The following is a 21,241-nucleotide window of genomic DNA, read 5'->3' on the forward strand; positions in this document are numbered from 1 at the left end:
GTTTCCTTGGCCAATTTTCTCTAGGTGGTATATTTTAGTTTATGCTCAGGCCTACGCGTGTGTGCGTGCGTGTGTGTGTGTGTCTCTGTGTTTGTTGGCTGGGTTTGTGAATGGAGCGAATGAATAGGCTCAGGCATGGGACCACAGCTGGATTAGCCAGTCAGCTGTGCTTTTGTTTATGAAGCTTCAAACTTGCCTGGGGGTTTGTATCGTCTGGATGGGTCCAGAATCCAAGACGTCACCTTAACATAAATCTCTGATCTAACTATAGCATATAACCCTAAAATAATGGTAGAATGGTACCGTACCACCAAGTCTTAGTGTGGGAATGTGTGTCAGTGTGTGTGTCTTCGAGTGCGAGACAGATGAGTCAGCAGGGGATGAATGAATTTCTTGCAGTTGACCAATTTAAGAAAAGCATCAGTCATCGTGATATTGTGGTGGTGGCCACAAATAAAAAATCAACATACCACTGAGAAGCAAAAGAATATGTGTGATTCCTAAGAAAGCCGTAGCCGGTCAGAATCGGGTCTAACAGATGAGATGGGTATTGAAAAAGCAAGGTAAATAATGTCAGCAAAGCAACAAGAGCCAATAAAATTGATTAAGAAACCACCATGATCTCACTTTGTTTATCGTGTGCACAGAGCTTTTATTGTATGGCCCTGTTTAAAAGGCAGATTTTGGCAGCTTCTACACTGGGGCCAAAACATCCTTAAAGCGTTCCTTACATCCTCTCACCTCCTGTGTAGCTCGTACTTCCAGTGTTTTACTGCTCCGCTAGTGTGAGAAATATATCTGAGCTTTTATTGGCAGGTTGAGACGAGCTCTGCCATAATGAGCATTAGGTTTCCTTTGAAAACAGCTCAATTTAGCTGGGAAAGAGCAGAGGATGAAAATTGTTGAATGGACTTTACAGGCTCTTTTATTCTCCCCTCACCACTGCAGTGCGTAATCGTGAAGTCTGTCCGCTCAAATAGCTCATGAATGATGCATTGGCAACTCCACCAGTCAACTCTGAACCTGGGACTAATTGATGATTGCTCGCAAACAGATGTTGGCCCAGCTTGAACCGTGGTCGTTACCAATTATTTGATAAACAACAGGCTAATATGCTAATTGTAACCATATGTCAATGAGGTTGTTCAGCATGTTTACACTCCAGTTACAGTACGACGCTCGACTTCACCTGTCCCCCCCCCTGGGTCTGACTGTTCCACACCGCCCCCTTACTAAAAGGCAAACCAACACCCCCCCCCCCCCCCCCCCCCCCCCTTTCCAAAGAGGTCACCTGCTCTGCACAACGCACGTCATTACCTCGTTCAGTTAGCATAACATAATCAACCGGTTTTACTGACCGGCAACACATGGACACAACAGTAAACAATGGACGGCTTGTGCACTTTTTCTTTTGCTGAACAAGTGGAATTCCTCCTCTTTCCACTGTTTTGGTTTCAGCCTCCCTCAGGAATGTTTTTTACCGGGGCACATTCCTCAATCTCAGCTCATGGCTTTTCCATGGTGTCTCAGCTCTGCTGGCTCGGACCATGTGCTCTTGGGCGGCTGTGTCACACAAAGAAAAATACACTTCCTCAGAAATCTGTCAACACCATGACAGCAAATCGCCCTCGGAGGACACTTCTCTTTCAAAGTCTACTGCACATCCAGGGTATGAAGGAGCAGAAGTCCAGGCACAGCCATGACCTAAATCTCTGCCAACAGAAATATTTCTATGGATGAAGTGGCAGACAAATGTATGCTTGTGTAAAGTGCACGTGCTAGTGTGTATGCATATGTGTGTTTGCACTACCTGCCAGATGGGGGCCACTGAAGTATCCTGACAAGAGCCATTAAAGTTTATAAGCGTGAGGCCCAGCTGTCAATCAAGCTGACAGAGTGGCCCCGTCCAGCCCTGCTCAGAGGTAAACCCAATGGAAACCCCAGAGAACCCCTGACCCTGTATGTGCTTTATGGTGAGAAGTTGGCAGCTGTTTCATAATAGCTGTTGAATATCACATTACATGAAATTATTTGGCGAGTATCGCTGTGGTAAATCCTCTTAAAGGTTCAGTGTGTAGAGTTTAATGACATCTAGTGGTGAAGTTGCGTGTTGCAGCTGAATCCCCCTCACCTAACCCTCCTGTGGTGGCCTTAAGTTGTCATAAAAAAAGAAGAACCACTCCTCGTGGAAATATAAAGTATTTAGAAATAAAGGGCTTCATTTTAGTGTAAAGAAAACTGGATCCTTCTTTTACTTTCTATCATCAGGTTGTAACATGGATAAACTGATGGAGTGAGTGAGTGAGTGAGTGAGTGAGTGTGTGTGTGTGTGTGTGTGTGTGTGTGTGTGTGTGTGTGTGTGTGTGTGTGTGTGTGTGTGTGTGTGTGTGTGTGTGTGTGTGTGTGTGTGTGTGTGTGTGTGTGTGTGTGTGTGTGTGTGTGTGAGATGTAGCCTGTCGTGCCACAGCAGGATTAAAGTATCCCTCTCCCTACACTGCCTCTTCCCTCAGCCCCTCCCACATGCTATTTGTTTTAATTAAAATAAAACTTCCAGCCTCGGCCGAGCGAGACTGACTGACGATGACTTTTTTCTCCTCTTCCTCGTGTTCTACTCCAAAATCTACGGACCAGACCCTTTTTTTTCTTCCTCTCTTACTCCTATGTCTCTCTTCACATGTTCCTCAGTTGGTCCTTTATTCCACCGGGGTGGAGATGGAGCAGTGGAAGGATGTGTGCCGTCTGTGTTGGAATGTCGAGCTGAATGGGCCTGTTTGACAAAGTGGGATGAGAAAGTGTCGTACACGCAGTCGGCCAAATGGGGAAATTGAATCATTCCGGGTCGGGAAGGTACATTTGGGAATTGCCCTGCTTTTTCTTCTGAATTGTGGCTTGGGAGAGTTTCGTAATGACTTAGAAGTGCTCCCGGAGGTGTGTGGGTGAATGAGAGGGCGTACATGCATTTGTGTGAGCGGGCAGTTTCCATTTGTGTGCATCTGTGTACACTAGTACGTGTCCCTGGAGTGGGACACAGCACAAAGCTCACAGTGTAGTTTGTGTCAAAGCGTAGCAAAGCTGTGAGTGAGTGAGTGGGAGGAGGCGTGCACCTGCAGGACCATTTTCTATTGTGTCAGCAGCTCCAGCCCGTTCCCCACCTCTTGTGGTGATTCAACACTGGGCTGTCGTCCACATTCACAAGTGATCCTTTAAACCAGGAGGGAACTGCATTAGTTCAACTGGGGTTTCCACCGGGCTTTGGAGCAGCAGCGTTTTGAAAACCTGTGTCACATTCATAGAAATACATATTCAGCCGTACCCCCGCTACATCTCAGTAATGGCTCCAGATGTTTCATCTGAGGTTCCCCGTTGGTATAGTTTCAGTGCCATTAGTGTCAAGTTGTCTGCCCCGCAGCAGTTACATCACAGAGCGAGTGTCCTGAACAATCTCAAAGACACGGCCGCTGGGAGGACGTAGTGCTGTCGCTGTACGATTCGGAAGTTTGACTTTCAGGAGAGGATGAGAACCAGGAACATGTGTTCTGATGTTTTTTTTTATCCTCCTTGCAGTTGGACCCCATTCCAGATGAGGTGATGCAGCAGAGACCAAATGCCAACGCTGTCCAGTCCATGGAGAAGGTTATTGAAGTTCAGAGTGAGTGGATTATCACCATATCATTCTACATCATGTCTTTAAAAATTGGAAACAATAGTGGGTTGATTTTGTGTCCCATCTAGTCCGTGCGTATGAGTCGTCATATCTACACACACTGCACACACTAATGACTCGTTACTCTTTTGCCATGTTCTGCTCCCCTGTAGGTAAATACTGGAGCTCACTGCAACGCTCCGCCCCCACACTCGGTTGCTCATTGAGCGAAGTCCTCCAGCGTGACGTAGAGGAAGCCGAGACCGTCTCCGCCATGGCCTCGTTGTCTGTTGCCAACAAACATATTGGAAAAAGGTTTGTTGTGCTGCGGCTTCGATTCATTTGACAGCTGTAATTAGAAAGATGTGCGGTCATGGAGACACAGATAATTAGCACCTAACTACATTTTAGTTCCTTGAAGCTCAGAGTTTGGCTTGATGGTCTGTAGGTTCCAGTCTCATCAGTCCAGCTGCAGTAGGCAGGTTGTTCAGCTAACTGCTAAATACTACGTTCGCAATCTGTCCAGTTTAAGGGCAGTGTCACTCAGCTGAGGGCTCTGGACATTTTACTGTGTCTGACTTGAATAATCGCCTCCTGTATTCTTCATAATGTTAAAAGCAAACTACGGAAAATGTCTAGGAAATTGGCTCAGGACATTTTTTCTGTTTTCCTTTCATGTTCATGTCTGAAAATGACTCAAGAGGATAATATTACAACCTTGTTTACGGTGTTATCTCTTCCCCAGGGCTGAAGAGGAACCGATGGAGGAGGAGGTTCCTATGTAAAGAAACGTCTCTTGCCTTTTGACCACTCAGACTTTATCTCCGACAGTGTCCTCATCCAGTCAATTTCAGTTTAAACGCCACTCCAGCTCCAATCCCCCCCCCCCTCCCACCTCGACTGATCAAGATGGCATCTTCTCACGGGAGGGAACAAGAGCAGCGAGTGGCGCTTCAATGGAGCAGGAACACTGAGGATGTGTGACGCATTCACTGATCAGCAGCACACAGACTGATCAGAACCAATGTGTTGCATTGTCCTGTCAACAACACCTTGGACATAAGAGGAATGACTGAACAATCCTGCAATGACAGCCTTGAGTGCCAGTGCTTTTAAAACACTATACAGACAAACTTTTTCAATGCCAGTCGCAACCTTGTACAGACGATCTGCAGTTGTCTGCCTCTCTCTCTCTTTATTATTCCGTTTTTCTCTCCGCTTTATCGTGATTTTCTCAACCTTTGTCAAAAAAAACACCGGAGCTGATGTGATTGTGACTCTGCACTACGGACGGATCATTCCTGCTCTTTTCAAATGTTCCCTGATGAAAGGAACCAAGGCGCTGGTTGGAGACCTCAGATGAGACATGTCAGCGGGTGTTCTGGTTTCTAAAGGATTGACCGAAGACGACTGTGCACTTGTGCCCTTTAAAGAAGAAGAAAAAACAAGCCTGGTGGATTTTCTGTTGAACTTAAGCCTTAAAAAAAGAAAAGCAACAGGTTAGGGAATGAACATGCTTCTCCCCAACCCCCTCAATCATTTCTCTCCTAAGAAGTCATCCTCCGACTGCATGTTGTCGGCACATAGACTGGAGGAGCTCGGCATTTTCCCCCTGCAACTCCCTGCAATCAGCCAAGTGTCTGTCCCTGCACCTCCTCCTTTCTCTTTCCTCTTTCCTCCTTCCTCCTTGGTCTTTACTTCGGAAGGTAGTTCCCGGCCACAGGTTGGAGTTGGTTCAGTTTAAAAGCAGGTTAAACGTGGAATTAATATTACTCCTGTAAACGGTTAATAATGTAGCATGCACTGTACTAGAGCAACAAGACATCTGAGAACTAGAAAGGTAGACTATCATCTCTGTAGATTCAGATTTATCATCGATTTCACTCTTTTAAGATTTGTCTCTTTAAGACCACTGTGGCTTCGTGGTAACCAGGACCATACCACCTGGGATTTTCCAGAGGGGTGTTCCAGGCTCTCACACACAGCTGGCTTACCGTTTCATGCCCCTTGTTAAGCACATCTGCTCCCCAAATGTCAGGTGCTGTGTGAGGGCAGGTGTTTGCACATCTGTTCATACACAGTGAAGCTGCTCTTTCTAAATATCGAAGTGTAAACACATATTTTTAAAGTCAGGATGAGGCCATGCGTAAACAAAATCCCTCAGAGCACATGTACCCAGATTCTCCTCAACATGAATCGTCCTCTAGGTTTGTGTTGCAGAAGATAGTAAATATAGAAGTTAATACTGGATCGATCTGCCTTAGAAAGCTGAATCCTTTGGAATCAGTGTAAAATCAAAACTTTTTAACAAGAGGGAGCTAAAAGGTTTTCTTAGATTTTTTTCCAGATTACACGAAACACCAGCCACTAGCCTTGCTGTAGTAAACCCTGTTTGTCTGGTTGTGACTCCCAGCTGCTGTGCACTGTTTGGCCAGTGTGCACTGGTTAACTTCTCATCTGTAACCATCACTCCAACATGTGTTTCGGCCTCTGGGCAACTACCTTCTTTCTTTATCTCCTCTGGAAAAAAGGACTAATGTCGTGTTTTAATGTATTTAGTTTTCTCATTGAACAGAAACAGTGCTGTGGTGTTCACTGTTGTTTACTGTACATAGGACAATGATCTCCTGAGTATTCCTGCCACACACACACACACACACACACACACATATCTTAACTACTACTCTACTTTATTTTGTCCCTCCCAACAGTGTCTCTTTGTCTTTTGTTGCCCTTTCATTGGACTCCAGTGTTGTGTTTTTTGAAATGTGTCCTCCTATTGTCTTGCACTCTTGGTCCCCTCTCTCTGCTGTTTTTTATTTCTTTTTTTCTGATCTTCATAAAGGACAGGTGAGGATTCTCGTGGACATTACACAACTGTGTTTTCTGGGTTGGGGGGAGGGGAGGACAGGAATGCAGATGTTTCTACTTTGTACAATGATGGCCAATTGTGTATTTACTGTCTGTTCATAGTAGATTTATATATAAAAAAAGAAATGAGTATATTATATATATATCTATACATCATGAAATACTATGATCTTGTTTTTGAAGTCTGTATTGAAAATGATCCTTTTCATGGGCCCTGCATACTGTCGGCTCTTTTCTGAGGTGTTACTGACGACACCCTTTGCTGTACTCGTTTACAGTTTGTTACGTGTTGAGTAGCATTTTACTGGTCCTCTCTTCATCTTTCCACACTGATGACAAGTGTTTGGCCTCATCCATCCCATAATGCACCATGCCACTGTTTCCGTCGGTGTGCAGACCACCTCCGCTCAGCCTCAGACCAGTCATGCAAGTCCATACTTTATTTCTTGAATGTGTGTAGATGGCTGGCACTCGTAAAACTGTAACTAAAGATTCAATATCTGGATTCTAGAGATCTACAAAAAATGTCCAACGTGGTTGTGAGTTCCTTCACACGTGTTCCTCTTGCTCACAGCTTTTCAAGAGTAAGAAACAATGGGAGGGTGGGTTTGCTATCTTCGCCTGATCACTTATTTGTTATCAGGCCTTGTGTCCTTTTATTTTGAAATAACATTCCTTTGAATTCAAGTGTAATCTTGATGGCCTGGTGTTCATTAATTCTGCCCCGTAGCCAAAAGATCACAGGTGCTTGATTCCTGAAGTCTGTCCCTTCTCTCGGGACACACACAAAAATACCATTCCTGACTTCTCCTGATAGAGCAACAATTACTTTTTCTAACAAGTTTAACATATCTTTAGAAGGAGGTTCCACATTTCAAATGGCCAAATCTCGCTCAGATACAAGTAAAGTAAATGTGGTCATGTTGACTGAATGCGTCTGACCTCGTCTGTCCTAGTGACGCCGTCTCTTGCTGCAGATACAGCTTTGATGTCACTTGTCTCTAAATCACCTCCATGACGTCCTTTCTCATGGCTCCTGCAGATGGCCAGAGGGGTCAAAGGTTATTTAAAGCATTTTCCACATTTAAAGGAACAAAGGAAAGCGTGTGCAGTAAATTGTGCCCCACAAAGGAGGTCTAGGCATTAAGCTCTATCTCGTGCCGTCTGGAGAGACTTTACTTCCTCTCGTGCTTTCTGTGTCACTTCTGGGATCATTTGTTCCCGAGGACCACGTCCACATTATCATGACACATCATCACGCTGAGCTGAGTATCACTCAGACCGGGATCTGTTGATGTCTCTGCGCATGTAAGCACAGTTGATCAGATGGTAACTCAGCCCAGAACATTCCCAGAACCTTTGCACAGCAGTGCCAGTCATTGGGTTTCTCCCGGTGAATGCTTCGGTTTGTCGAGAGGAGCCAAGACTAGCACACTCTGGCTTCTCCGGGCCGTCTGTCTTCACTGTTAGTCTTAACACAATGTCTGGTAATAAAAAGAAAAAGCGGTGACATTCCATTTAGATATAATTTCCATTCATCGGGAGGGGGCACCTCTCTTTGTTCTAACTCTCCCAGCTCAGTCCAGCCAGGTCCAGGAACGGTGTGTTTATTTATGCGGCCTGGTCCGACTCCACTCCATTCCTCTTCTCTCTCTCTCTCTGCATGATCCATATGTCTGCATGCACTGCCTACCTGCCTCTCCCTCTGCCTCACACCACATGTCAGCACAAGGGATCGAGCACTGAAGGACGTTAGTACTTTCACTGTATCCAGTCTTATCTCTCTTTATTTAGTTTTTGTTTTTGTTTTACTGCTTTTGTGTTTCTTCTGGGGAGGAGCTCGGGCGCTTTCCATGTCGTGTTTCTACTTGTAGCATATGGACTCTTCAAAATCTGAAAAACTTCAGTTGAATATTTGACACATAAAATGAAAAAAAAAGGTATCTAGCACTTGTAACACAGACGATAGATTTTAATTGTATTTATGTAGAAAAGCAAATTGTTTTAAGGGGACACTTTGTAAACTGCGACAACAGATTTTACTTTTCTTTATTTTTATTTTGGATGTGACTTTGGTGAGACTTTTGGGAAGACTCGTTTGTTCTCGGTCACATCCGGACGGATTAAAGGGCTTCATCACGTTGCCTGGTTATTGTTACAGTTGTCCATTCCAGTAAATAAGCCAATCATCACTATGACCACTGTGGTTCAAAAACAGTTCTAGGTTTACATATGTATAAAATGCATATTCTTGTTTTTTATCAGTTATGTTTTTTGACTCGTTCCAACGTTGTTACAGAAATAGTACATTTCTCTGGGGAACCTTTCTCTAACATGTTGTCTTTGACATCTACAATATAAAGTATTGTTTTGGAAAAAAAAAAAACAGAAGTGTCTGCTCTTAATGTTTGATAATGTTTGATATTGTTTTTTTCCTTGCAAAGAACAGATTTGTTCACTTTCAGTTGACACGTGTGTGTGTCACAGTCGAGCATGAAGGACGATACTGAGGAGAACACCTCCTGCAACACTGACTTCCTCCACTCGGCCATTAGTTCTGCAGCTCAGGTGCTGACGACTGCATTCAGCATTGTACATTCATTTATAATGTATATATTTTTTATTTAAAATTATATATATATGTAGATTGGAAACAATGCAATGCAGCAGAATTTCAGATACAAGTGGTTTCCCATTTCGGGGCCACATTCTTGCAAGTCTGCATTTGAAGACCGACTGCGTCACACGGCGCGTACATTACCCACAATGCACCTTGATCACCAATAGTTCAGTGATAAGGTCATGGTAACGAACAGGCGACAGCAAGTCAGTTCTTTCCACAACCCCAGTTTAATCATTCTTTTTTAATTTTTTTGCTGCACACTCAAATCGTAAGTCGTTCCTCAATAACTGTAAACACACCTTGATGTGTGTAAATTAGAGGAGCTCCCCTTTAGGTCCAGAGGGAGGCCGTGTCAGAGGAATGGTAGTGAGGCCCCCCCACAGTAGCGTTGACTGGGATTAGCCTCATTCAGGCTCTTTGCCCCATTTGGACGGGGCAAAGGTCTTAGCTAGTGTCCAAATAAACAGTAGTGAATCCCTGTCGTTGGTGGAACTAACGCTGAGACAACAGTCCAAAGGCAAACATGGCCAATCCCGCCCTACCGTCCCTCAAACACACATTCCTCCGCTTCCCTGTCAAACTCTGAATTTAGTGAGTAAGTGTAAATAATACAGCTTTGTGGCCCTTGTCACAACCTCTGTAAATCACGGAGCTCCGAGACGCCACGCTGGGTCAGAGGCAAACGAAGAGGAGCACATCTCTGGATCCTCGGGGGGGAATCAGTTTAAACAGACACGAGGGACAATATTTACCGTCATACAGATGCCGAGCTCTGATTGGGTTTCTAAAAAGAAAGAGAATGATGTGAGGGTGGGGGCTTGTTCTCTTTATGGTTCCTCAGTGGCTGGAGACATTTAAACAAGCGCCCTCCTGACACGCAGACTGCCCGTCTCACCTTCAGCTCACGGGAGGCGTTTGTCATCTCCGGCCGGGTAGCGACACACAAACCATGTGACCCCCTCAGCGAGGTCGGGTCGGAGGAAAGGTGGAGCCCTGCAAGTTGAACTTTCCACCCCCCCCTCCTCATCATCTGAAGACCAGCCGAAAAGATGGCCGCCTCTTCGCCACAACAAAGAGTTGAAATCTGGTAACCCCCCCGCCCCACAATACAAATTATATTCCCTCTCGTTTCTCTGCAGCCGGGTCTGGGGCAGCTCGTCTTCACGCAGTGTCACTTTGCTCTCTCATTACACGTCCACCCACAAAATCAGACAGAGGCCCCCCCCCCAGCTGTGCTCATCACCACCGTTTTTAATTGCAGGTTGGACTGACTCGAAATGGGCCGTGAGGTTTCTTCGCCAGCTGCTGCGATGACAAATAAAAGTAATTACACACAAGAGTCATTAGGATCTGTTTTGAGTCACCGACACACAAATATGTAAGTTGGGCCTCAGAAAAGTGAAAATCTAAAGAAAGAATCAGACTAAAGTCAATTTCATTTTTTTAAAACTCCAGCTTCATTTGATTTATTCCGAGAACGTACCGGAGACCGCCTGTCACTGTTTGCTCTTCTTTCCAGTGGATTTTTCATCGGTCCGCTTACGACCTCTGATCCATCGAGTATTTGCAAAGCTGTGCAGCGTTTGCTTGTCTTGCTACTGTAAGTGTTTAGTCTGGTGTGGAGCGTCAAAGAGACGAGGACACGCGAGCCTCCGAGGAGCCGGTGCAAACATAACACTGAGGCCGGGGTCACCGTCGGCCGGGGAGTCAAGAGGACAAGTGGCGGTGCAAAGGTCTGTGGCGCTCAGGAACCCTTCGCTTTGGTTTTTAAGTTACAGCATGAACCAGAACACCCAGTAACAATTCCTACTTTAACTCCACGAGAACTGTAAACTCAACCTCCACTCCATAATGACCATTATGGTGAAACACATTAGAGAGTGAATAGCAACACGAGCCAAATCACACAAATACAGTATATGTTGGTAAAACTCCAAAATCGGCCTTTTACTATAATATTTATATACATATTTGTATTTTATAGTATTCTTTGTTTGTCTGTTAGTAAACAGGATTATGCACAAACTGCTCGATGGATTTATACCAAACTCGGTGGAAGGCTGTGTTTCAGATCGGGGGAAGAACTCATCAGAAGGCAGATCCATGAATTATTTTTACTTTGTGAGGTGTTCATCATTTTTAACCATTTACCAGAGAATTCACGCATCTTGATAAAAGAAAATCAGGCACAAGCAGTTTCTATGGAACTGATTTATGAAATCTGGTGCAGCTCATTGGATTTGATGGGACACCTGGGCCTTTGTGGAGATATGAGCTTCACTGAGAGTCATTTTATTTCAAACCGAAATCGTATTCTTCCCTTTTTGCTAAATTAAACGTATTAACTCTTGTTTACATCTCAGAAGTTCTTCTTAATGATTGAGGTGAAAACGAAGCTGAGTTAGGGAGAAGGCGTCTCCTGGACACACACTGAACTGGTGTGTGACCCTTTGGCCTCTGCTGACCCCCGAGGTCTCCCCCGGTGCTAATGAAGAGCAAAGCAGGGGAGGGGGAACGCCGGCATGTCGCCCTACAAACATACGTAGGACCCCTCCTTCCCCATCTCCCCCCTCGTTCTCCCCCGTCTCCTCCTCCCGACACCTGGAGATGACTCAAGTTTCACAGCTGGAGGTGAAGAGGAAGCTGGAGCTGTTACCGATTCTCAGATGTAAACGGTGAAGGGGAAAAAGAAAAGAACAGGGGAAAGTCTGAAAGTGTCGGCTCCGTGGTTTTTGTTCTTGTGGCCACGGTGACGGCAAATTATCAAGCCAGCGATTTCTATCATAAAACTTAAGCTCGAGCAGCGGTGCAGAGCCAAGATAAGACCAAAGCGGTGATTCTCACATGCCTGAGCAAACCCCTCCGGAGAGTCTGGCAGAGAAGAATGAATTCAATGTACATCGAGAAAAAACGAATGACATTACTGCTGATGGCCTTTGTTTGTGGAGACGGTGAAACCAGTAAGAGCAGAGACAACGTCTCCCCTGGTGAAATGAAACAGTCTACTTGTCCCTCATCTCATTTGACCCAGAGTCAGGTAGTTTCTAACCTTATGGGCAGTGACATGTCATGACCAGTGAGAGTGTGGCTGCGTCAGTGCACCTCTTCACCCGCCTAGTGTGAACACCCCCGAGAGGCCGGGGCCGAAATACAGAGCCCTTCACAAATGGGACGGACGAAGAAAACTGAGCAGTTTTTTAAAACGTTGTTATTGTCCGTGGCAGTTTGCTCTGCACTGTTTGTGTGTGTGTTTGTGTGTGTGTGTGTAAATGTGTGTAAGTGTGTAAGTGTGTAAGTGTGTGTGTGTGTGTGTTTCTAAGCTGAGACCAGATGGACTGCGGACAACGCCAGAAAAGAAGATGTGCTCAGAGGCTCAGAGCCAAGAGCAAAAGCTGTGCAACACACACACACACACACACACACACACATTCCCATAAATACTTTAGGCCCATCTTCAAATTGCAGGTCAAATATTACTCAGTGTAGTCATTGTTTTTCACGTTTAGATGTGTATTTTCTTATTCCCTGTGACATGAACGAGAGGAGTCTTTTGTTTGTTCACATCACATCAGTGTGGATGTTGGACTTGAAGTTTCTGTCATGACAGTGATTCAAGAACAACACACGTGTGAAGCAGGCACAGATGATGAATCTGCATCAACACAGAGGAAACACAATGACTGTGTAAACATGAACACCCATATTGAACTATTGAGCTCATTCAGAATAAGACATTATTTACATTATGTTGTTAACATGAGTTCCTTATAGAATATTTCATTCATATTCCTGTTTTTCAGAGTTTAGTCTGATTATGACTCACATCATTACAGTCTATGTTATTCTGCAAGTTTTAATGAAAGATGCATTTTGGGTGTTTTCTATCTAATTTGGTGGCATCATATCTTCTCATTCACATGCACCATACATGGAGGATGTCTGCTTCAGGGTCAGTGACTCCAGCAGCAGCAGGAGAGACGGGTCGAGCTCCTCACTGACGGACAAATCCACGGGTATGAGAGCTCGTTCTCCTGGAGCTCCGTGTGAGAATCCTTCACGGTTCAGCAAAAGCAACTGTCCTGTTGTTTTCACAGCATGAAAATCCTCTCTAAGGTTTTACATCCACCTTTGGTTTGAGGCTCTGAACCAGTATCCAGAGGGGAAGGTGTTTATTTAACTCTCCGGAGCAGTTTGGTGAATCTTGGCGTGAACCTGAACCTCCATCAGCACAGCTGGGTTGAGCCGCACTCGATTGTGAATATGTGTGTTATTTTGTGTGCCCACCGACTTCAGGGAAATAGTCCTCGAAGCAAAGAAATCACCTTCCTGAGGCCTGATGAAAATGTGGCAGGGGCCTTATGGGCCGGATCAAAGTCTTAAGGAGTCTGATTAACTGATGAAAAGAGGGGAAGGCGGATACGAGCTGGAGGAACCGACCATACCCTCGGATAATTCCTCTTCATCCAGGCGGCCTCCGCAGCCCGGGTCCTGCCAGGTTCCTCTGAGCAGCAGCAGCTCTCTCTCTCTCTCTCTCTCTCGTCCCTCCGCTCTGTGTGAGGCTCCGTCGGTTCACCATGTGCATTAGGATTCATCGCTCTATTAGTTTAGACGTCAGAATATCTGCACAGGCACCGAGGCCAAAACCAAAACTCATCTAATGTCAGGGCAGAGGGCAAATAGAGATGTGCTCATGGGGACCAGTCGGCAGTGAGATGTGGTGATTTAGGGAGAAAATAAGTGCAGCTGCAGTGTTTCACTCAAATAAAACAGCTGAACTAAAATTAATTTACTTTTTAAAAAGAAGTAGTTCTCAGCTGAAAATATCATTTAAACTTATCACTGGATTCACTTTAACTATCAGGCCTTTGTTTTATTTTCTCTTTTAAAAACTTGACTTGATTTGAAGAATTCATTGATAAATGATCGTCCATAATGGGGGATAAACAGAGAAGGATCAATTCTTGTTTCAAGTCTTATTGCTGTGGTGGCAGCCGACACAGCTGACCTCCAACTTTGCCAAACACACACACACACACACACACACACACACACACACACACACTGAGGGGAAGTTCAGTCACGCCGACATCAGCCTGCAAAGTGGTAGAAGGCTAACCTTGGGATTTGGTTTTTTATTGAACCAGACGAACACAGAATACCGTTTGAGGCGCACAGAGTGTAAACCCTCACTTTATTCCCTTTTTACTGCAAATTAAAGTTTTGTAGCTTTTTCCGTCTGATTTTACGGGAAACATCTGGATCTGTCGCGCCGCTGGAGCAGTGGCCCCCGGGTGGTTCTGTGCTGCTCAGCTGTGAGGGCCCAGGATAATGAGCAGGTATCAAACGGGCCCCTCTGGATAGAGCCAGGCCGAGGTAGGAAGGGGCCGTCTGACTCCATGTGAGACCACCAGGGCAACAAGTGTCATTTGTTAAGTTATAATGGAAAGGAAATGATTTCATGTTACTGTAAATGTTTGTTAGAAATTATCCTTAAAGTGTCTGCAGGAACATTGAGTGAGATTCAACAGAAAATATGATATTTGATCCTTGGAGTATGGTGACAACCTCACAGACCAGCATTTGTAAATGTAAATGCAGACCGTGCACGGGCTTCATTTGCTGAGGTGTCATGTTGCTGTAACACATTTAAAAAAAGACGACCCTTTAGATGAATGCAACGAATTCTGTGTCTCTTAACTCGGGTCAATCAGGAGAACCAGTGATTCCTGCTCTCAGCGATCACCAGTGAAACAACCCAATAAAGCAAACCACTCACAGTAGTTCTCCTGCCTCACACACACTGACACACACACACACATGCACACACACACACATGCACGCACATTTATGTAACATGTTGTGTGTGTGTAATCTCTATTAAGCCGGTGAATAGTGTGAGTTTGGTGCATCTGCATCTCCACACCAGGAGGAGAACAAGCCCCCCCCCCCACCCCTGTGGCTGCAGGTGTGCACCCCCCTCCTCACTGATCAGACAAGCTGTCAGACATTCTGATACCTCCACACTTTAACTTATGGACATTGAAGATTGATTTCACAGCCACAGCATCGTGTCTATGAGGAATAAAACTGTATCTATCCAGATCCCAGTATATAGATCCACTGCAGGTGAACTGGGAGGCTGCAGCTTGTGTTGCTGGTGGTACAGTTGCGGAGCTATTTTCAAAGTTGAACTCGAGGTGGTTGAGATTTCCTCGGCCTGTATTTACAGTGAAGCAGCTCCGCGTTAACAATGAGCCCCTTTCACTGTTTAGATTGTATCTGACCGCGTCTGCAGGGAAAACGACATGTAAACACTTTGACGGCTGGGAGACAGATTCAAAGGAATGCTTATTCGCTCCTCTTATTTTTATTATTTTTGATTTAATGTTGTTTTATTTCGGAGCTGCAGGCTGAGAGTTATTGTCCTTATCTGCTGCCGTTGGGGCTCCTGCTCGTTAAAGGGCCCGGAGGCCATTTGAAATCAGTCCTCGTTATTTGAGCGGACAAGCGTTTTATAAGCCAGAGCTTGAAACGGGCTCAAATTCCCTCCACTGTTAATGAAGCTGTATTTTTAATGGTCCCCCTGTTCTTTTTTAAAGTCGGCTTTTTCTTTCCATAACAAGAGGAAGGGGAAGAAAAGGGAAACTGCTCAAACTCAACACTGGAATTAATACACTGCTGGTATTTTATGTGTTGTTATGTTGTTTTACTTTGTGTAACGACCAAATAGATAAGCACTTTGTTTTAAATGTTTTACTTTGAATTTTAATATTGTTGGATAAAAGTTCAGAAACATTTATTTTGTATTTAATCTTCTGGTGGTTAAATGTACAGCTATAATAATTTTAAAAATAATAATAAAAATGATGAGTCAGCCATATTTTGTTCAAAAATATGTGTTTTAATAAATAAGCAAAAACAGAAGAAATGTACATTGGACGGAGTGTTTGGAGACTTGCTGAAGATAAAGCCATGCAGGAATGACTTGAACATTGCATTGGTCCCTTTGTACAAGCTACAGGCGCACTTACACAGGTATGTACAATATGCAATCATTTATATATATATATTTATATTTATATTCATATATTTATATTTTTCGGGTTTAAAGTCTTTCAGAAAACAAAATATAACTCCTTCATTAAAAAAACAAATTGTGATTAAAGGATGGCTTTGCATGAAATACAGGACGTAGATCCTGAGGCTACAAACACACCTTAGGCCTCTTGGCTCCTCTCCTCACACTGACCCCCCCAACCCTACCACACACACACACACACACACACACACCCACACACACACCCACAGACACACACTCATGCACAGCTCCGTACAGTCACAAATGCTTGTGATGACTCCGGGTCCAGGCGCAGGCTCCTGGGGGCTTGGTGGGTCACATTGTGTTACAGGTTGTCGCCTCTGAGGTCGATGGGTTCTTCAACAACACCTTTGGTCTTCTGTAGAAGTAAACAGTCTGCAGGGGACAGAGGGAGAAGAACACGCATTAGAATACCGGACATGTGGGTTGAGATGCACTTTAAATTCACACATACATACACACACACATATATTTTTGTTTAACGTGGACTGGCTCACTCTGGACGAGGGAAGTCATTAATGAATCGATGATTATCCAGTGAACTGAGTGAAACCACATGGCAGCGGAGAGGCAGTTTGTCTGAGTGTGATCCTGCAGCTGCAGAGAAGCTGAACTCAAAGTAAAATCCTTTTCCTTTTTTTGCACCTGTGTAAATTCTCGTAATAGTGTTCGGTCCTACAACAACACAATCTGTTTCCTCAGAGAAGAGTTATTATAGAAATATATCAAATAAGTTCACTTTTACGTTTATTTTTAGCAAGGCTTTTAAACCACATGAAAGAATAACATCATATTTAAATTTTCTTAATTTTTTTTGCCAGTTTTAATACCTGCAACAAAATTAATAGTTTCCCGTAATAATAATTCTTCTTTTCTTTCTGTTCATGAACATATTTGGAGAAGAACATGAGATCACGACTCTCAGCCAATGAAAAGCTAATTCAGGCCTTTATGTTCGAGTTTAAGTAAAAACTATTTGTGTTATTTTCCAGAGTTGAATTCAACTCAGGCAGAAAGAAAAAAATGCTGATTCAAATTTACTGCACCTACACAAAATCCCTTTAATAATGCAGCTGATGTGTGTTTCTGTGTGTTTATAAGACAACAAAGCCTTTCTGTAAACTACATGTCAGAACCACGAGAACTAAACAAAACCCTGCCTCTGTTTACTTTAACTCGAACGTGTTATTCACCATCACCCAATCAAAACCTTCCAATAAGAACATAGTCCATAAATAAACAGCTCGCATTACACTATCTCCTGTGCTTTTATTTTGTTAAAGCTGGTGTGATATCACTATTAAATGTATTTGTCTTTAGTTTTCTCTCTCTCTCTCTGGTGCAAAGTGGAGTTCACTTATCCAAACGATAAAAACACAACAATTAAACATCTCAGTGATAATTATACCTCGTTAACTTTGTGCATGATCTGTTATCTTACTGTGCAGGAAAAACCGGATCCTGCGAATCCGCAAACGAACGTACGCAAAAAAAGCTGCGTGTTAATAAGGGGCCTTTGTTTTTATTGCCTTGCACTGGCTTGAACTTTCAAAATTCAGCCGAGTTGTCCATTCCTGCGGTCTCCTCACAGGAAAGCTCTGTGTTGTGGATGGAAGTGAAGCGATGGTTCCATCCCTTTTTTAACATTTTAATTGTAGAAAACTGCGATAAGCAAGGTGAGCTGCAAAACTTAATTAAAAAAATAGGCAAAATCGGAGGAAGCGTTTTGTTGCATAAAATAGTTCCAAACCTGTTATTTGTCTAAATTCGCCTATTTCCCATGCGCCTATAATCCCGCTCTCCAAACAGAAACAAGGCCCCTCTCCTCCTCCTCTTCCTCCTCTTCCTCCTCTTCCTGATCTGGATTTTCGTTTAATTTTGCCTGGATCCTTGAGGGGACGCGACCCTATGAGCGTGTGCACTCTGCTGGATCAGCTGTCGCCAGCAGCAGCAGCAGCATCCAGCTGCAGGCGCTGAGGCCTCGGTGTGAAATCTGGCACGGGCACGACAAGCGCGCACCGCCGCGTCCCTCTCTGTCATCTGAGTGTGTTTGGTCAGTGTGTTCTAAAAGGCCGCAGTTTACAAATGACACCTACCATATCCAAAACACGTGCCCAAACACCACAACACAACTTTACGCACAATTCCTGCAGGAAGCTGCGTGGATTTCTGAGTAAAATCCAGGGAATACAATTTTAAATCTGTCTCATATGTTTGTGCATGGATGATTATTACTAGTTTGTATTATTTCTCAATGATTGCATTGTGTGTCATGTTGTTAATTCACTGCTTCCTCTGCTAAAGGACCCTGCATGTCCTGGCTGCAGCCCTGTGGTACCCACCGCTTTGGCATTCACTGACGGTCTGTGGCTGCTAGTGGGTCGCGGACATAGACCACGCGCCCTCCATCCTCCACACGGAGAAGGCGTAACTGAGTCTTTCGTGCGCGACGTAGCTGCAGCTGGACATCTTGTTGTCCATCTCGTCGCTCTGCAGCACCTGACACAGGAAGTCAATGTACCTGGAGGCGAGCTTCAGCGTCTGTATCTTGCTCAGTTTGTCCGAGGGGAGCGTGGGGATGATTTTGCGCAGGGACGAGAAGGCCTCGTTCAGGGACTGAGTCCGTTGCCTCTCGCGCACGTTGGCGAGCACCCGCTGGTTCTGCAGCTCCTCGTACGACTGGCTGCTGCTGGGACTGGGCTTCTTGCCTCGCTTCATCGGGCCCGGGCTGCTGCTGCTGCCGCCGCTGCTGTCCTCGCTGGTCTTCTTGTTGTGCCTCCTCTTCGCGGCGAAGCGCCTGTCCTGCCGGTCCAGCTCCTCCTCGCTGGTCACCAGGCTGTCCACTGGGGACGCCGGGCAGCTGGAGCCCTCTTCCATTTCTCTCTTGAAGAAATGCAGGGATAGAGAGGAAAACACGCTGTCCACCGCTGAAGCCGTGGTGACACAAATGTATAGATATCCGTCCAGATGAGGGGGGACGTGTCAAGGTGCCCCCGCGCGCTCTCGGTCTCTCTCCTCTCGTGCGTCTGGTGCTTTGGGGGGAATCTCTGGTTTTCAGCTAGGCACGCGCGTCTTCTCCTCGCGCAGAAAGTTTTTTCCTTCAACTTTTTTGGAAACTTCATCCCAGTTTGGGATGCTAAATAGTTTTGGAGGTGGAAGGGGGAGTGGTCTGCTGGGCGGAGGGGGAGCCAGTGCGCGTACCGCTCCGCTAATAAGCAGGAGGGAGAGCTCCTTGCTTCACGTGTCCGGGATGTGACTGGGAGACTGGGAGACGAGCTTATTAGTCAGAAAGCAACAGAAACGGAGCTTTTTGTTTCGTTTTGATTTTGTGCGGAGTTTTTCCCATAAAACAGACATTTTCAGATTGAGAGCTGCAGTGTTTTAAAAATGGCCTTTTTTATTAGGCCTTGATACCAAATTGGATAAAAGATGAATTCAAAATAGATCATATTAGGATTATCACAAAATATGCCTAATATAATCAGTTTAACATCTTTGGATACTTTATCTTGAATTATTGTTGATGGATGCGTAATAAATAAGTGGTTTAAAACTTGACTTCATATTTAAACTATAGTTTGACCACATTATTTTTCATCCAAATATTCAACAATATTCTTGAGTTAATAATAAAACATGCGTCTGAGCTGTAGGTCAATAAACCCACAGAGTTAACTGCTGTATAAAATCCGTTCGCGCTTGGAGTTTTGAGGCTGTGCGCTCCGGTGCGCTCACACTCTCCAAGGCCCTTTTATATCCAGACAGTAAACACTGGGGGTTTTCAATGTGGAGTGCGCGCGCTGTGGGGAGAGGGATTTACGCACAGGTTCCGCGGGGCTGCTGCGAGAAATCCATCCGCCTGATGCGTAATCGAATCAAGGCCGCGCGTCCTGCACGGTCCCTGTAAAGTGGAAGTGAAACAGGAAAGAGGCTTAAACTAACCGAGCAGCTCTCCGGTGCGTTGTGTCAGCGGTCCACTTCTTCATCCGTCATGTCATGTGGCTTCCCTCGCACAGAGCGGCGCACAGGTGGCTCACATTATACAGCTGAATCCGTCCACTGCCAAAATGTTGGGTTTGTCCAAATCAGCTGACTGACCCACTGAGATCTCTTTGGCTCCATTGTTCTGTGGGGAAATTGACTGTTGAGTCATTTAATTTTTTTATTTACAATGGAAGAAACGAGACTAAAAAATGAGGTGAAAGAACTGCAGGATGATTCGTGGGGACAATTTTAAATCATGTCCATTTTTTTCCTTTAAATGATGCATTCAACACCAGGTTTTAAAACAAGAGATCATATATGTTTCATGTTCTCTAATGCAGGATAAATATCCTTCATGAAACTGAATATATCACGGAAACAAGGTCTCACTTGTTAATGTGAGTCTCTCATTAATCAAATTGTTCTGAATAATTGCCTCTTATTAGGAAGCAATTTGGCTAATTCACACTGTAGAGACGGGCCGCACTTTAGTTCACACAGGAGTATTTTAAAATTATCAAACAGCAGCATCTTGAGTACATGAGGCCCTGTTCAGTGTGTCTGACACATCCGGGGAGACTGGTCACTGTAAATGGGCTGGAACTGAATACCTCCTGAAAGCTCAACGACGTACTTTAAACCCATGAGTGCTCACTCGGTATTGGTCACGTATCCTGGAGTTGGTTTGAATGCGCCCTTGGCCGACAGGAAACCTGGTCTGCTTTGTGTTCTTGGCTCTGGTGGTAATGGTGACTGTCACACTTTTAATTCAGACCCTGGCAGACCTCTGCAGTGTGGCTGCGTTCAAGTGCTCTCTTTCAAACGACGTCTTTACGAAGAAGGTCGTGTTTCACACATGGGTTTATTAAAGCAAAGCTCGGATATTTTTGCTTGAAAGAAGGAGCATAGACATGTAGGAGAACACCCCCCCCCCCACACACACACACACACACAGAAACACACACACACACACACTAACACACTTTGCCTGATTATGCCCTCTGACCTCCTGCTCCCTGGC

At 44.8% G+C, this 21,241-nt stretch overlaps 2 protein-coding genes across 4 annotated transcripts in view; one reads left to right on the plus strand and one right to left on the minus strand.

Annotated features, from left to right (window-relative positions):
* Nucleotides 1–8,892, plus strand: part of hdac4 (histone deacetylase 4) — a 106,391-nt gene extending 97,499 nt beyond the window's left edge. For all 3 annotated transcript variants that reach the window (XM_062402372.1, XM_062402374.1, XM_062402375.1), the window contains 3 exons: nucleotides 3,565–3,649; nucleotides 3,817–3,958; nucleotides 4,389–8,892. In XM_062402372.1, the coding sequence (XP_062258356.1) occupies nucleotides 3,565–3,649; nucleotides 3,817–3,958; nucleotides 4,389–4,428 (267 nt within the window). In that variant the 3' untranslated portion in view covers nucleotides 4,429–8,892. The remainder of the gene's footprint in view (nucleotides 1–3,564; nucleotides 3,650–3,816; nucleotides 3,959–4,388) is intronic.
* A 7,147-nt stretch (nucleotides 8,893–16,039) lies between these two features.
* Nucleotides 16,040–19,329, minus strand: twist2. The gene is made up of 2 exons (XM_062402792.1): nucleotides 18,579–19,329; nucleotides 16,040–16,611 (listed from the first exon to the last, which is right to left on the minus strand). Exon 1 carries the CDS (start codon nucleotides 19,111–19,113, stop codon nucleotides 18,610–18,612), a length of 504 nt encoding a protein of 167 aa, XP_062258776.1. The 5' UTR covers nucleotides 19,114–19,329; the 3' UTR covers nucleotides 16,040–16,611; nucleotides 18,579–18,609.
* Between the last annotated feature and the right edge of the window lie 1,912 nt (nucleotides 19,330–21,241).

Source organism: Platichthys flesus, chromosome 13, assembly GCF_949316205.1.
Source record: "Platichthys flesus chromosome 13, fPlaFle2.1, whole genome shotgun sequence".
NCBI classification, from domain to species: domain Eukaryota; kingdom Metazoa; phylum Chordata; class Actinopteri; order Pleuronectiformes; family Pleuronectidae; genus Platichthys; species Platichthys flesus.

Coding starts and splice junctions, on each gene's coding strand:
- twist2 (XM_062402792.1), bottom strand. CDS start 19,113: ATGGAAGAGGGCTCCAGCTGCCCGGCGTCCCCAGTGGACAGCCTGGTG.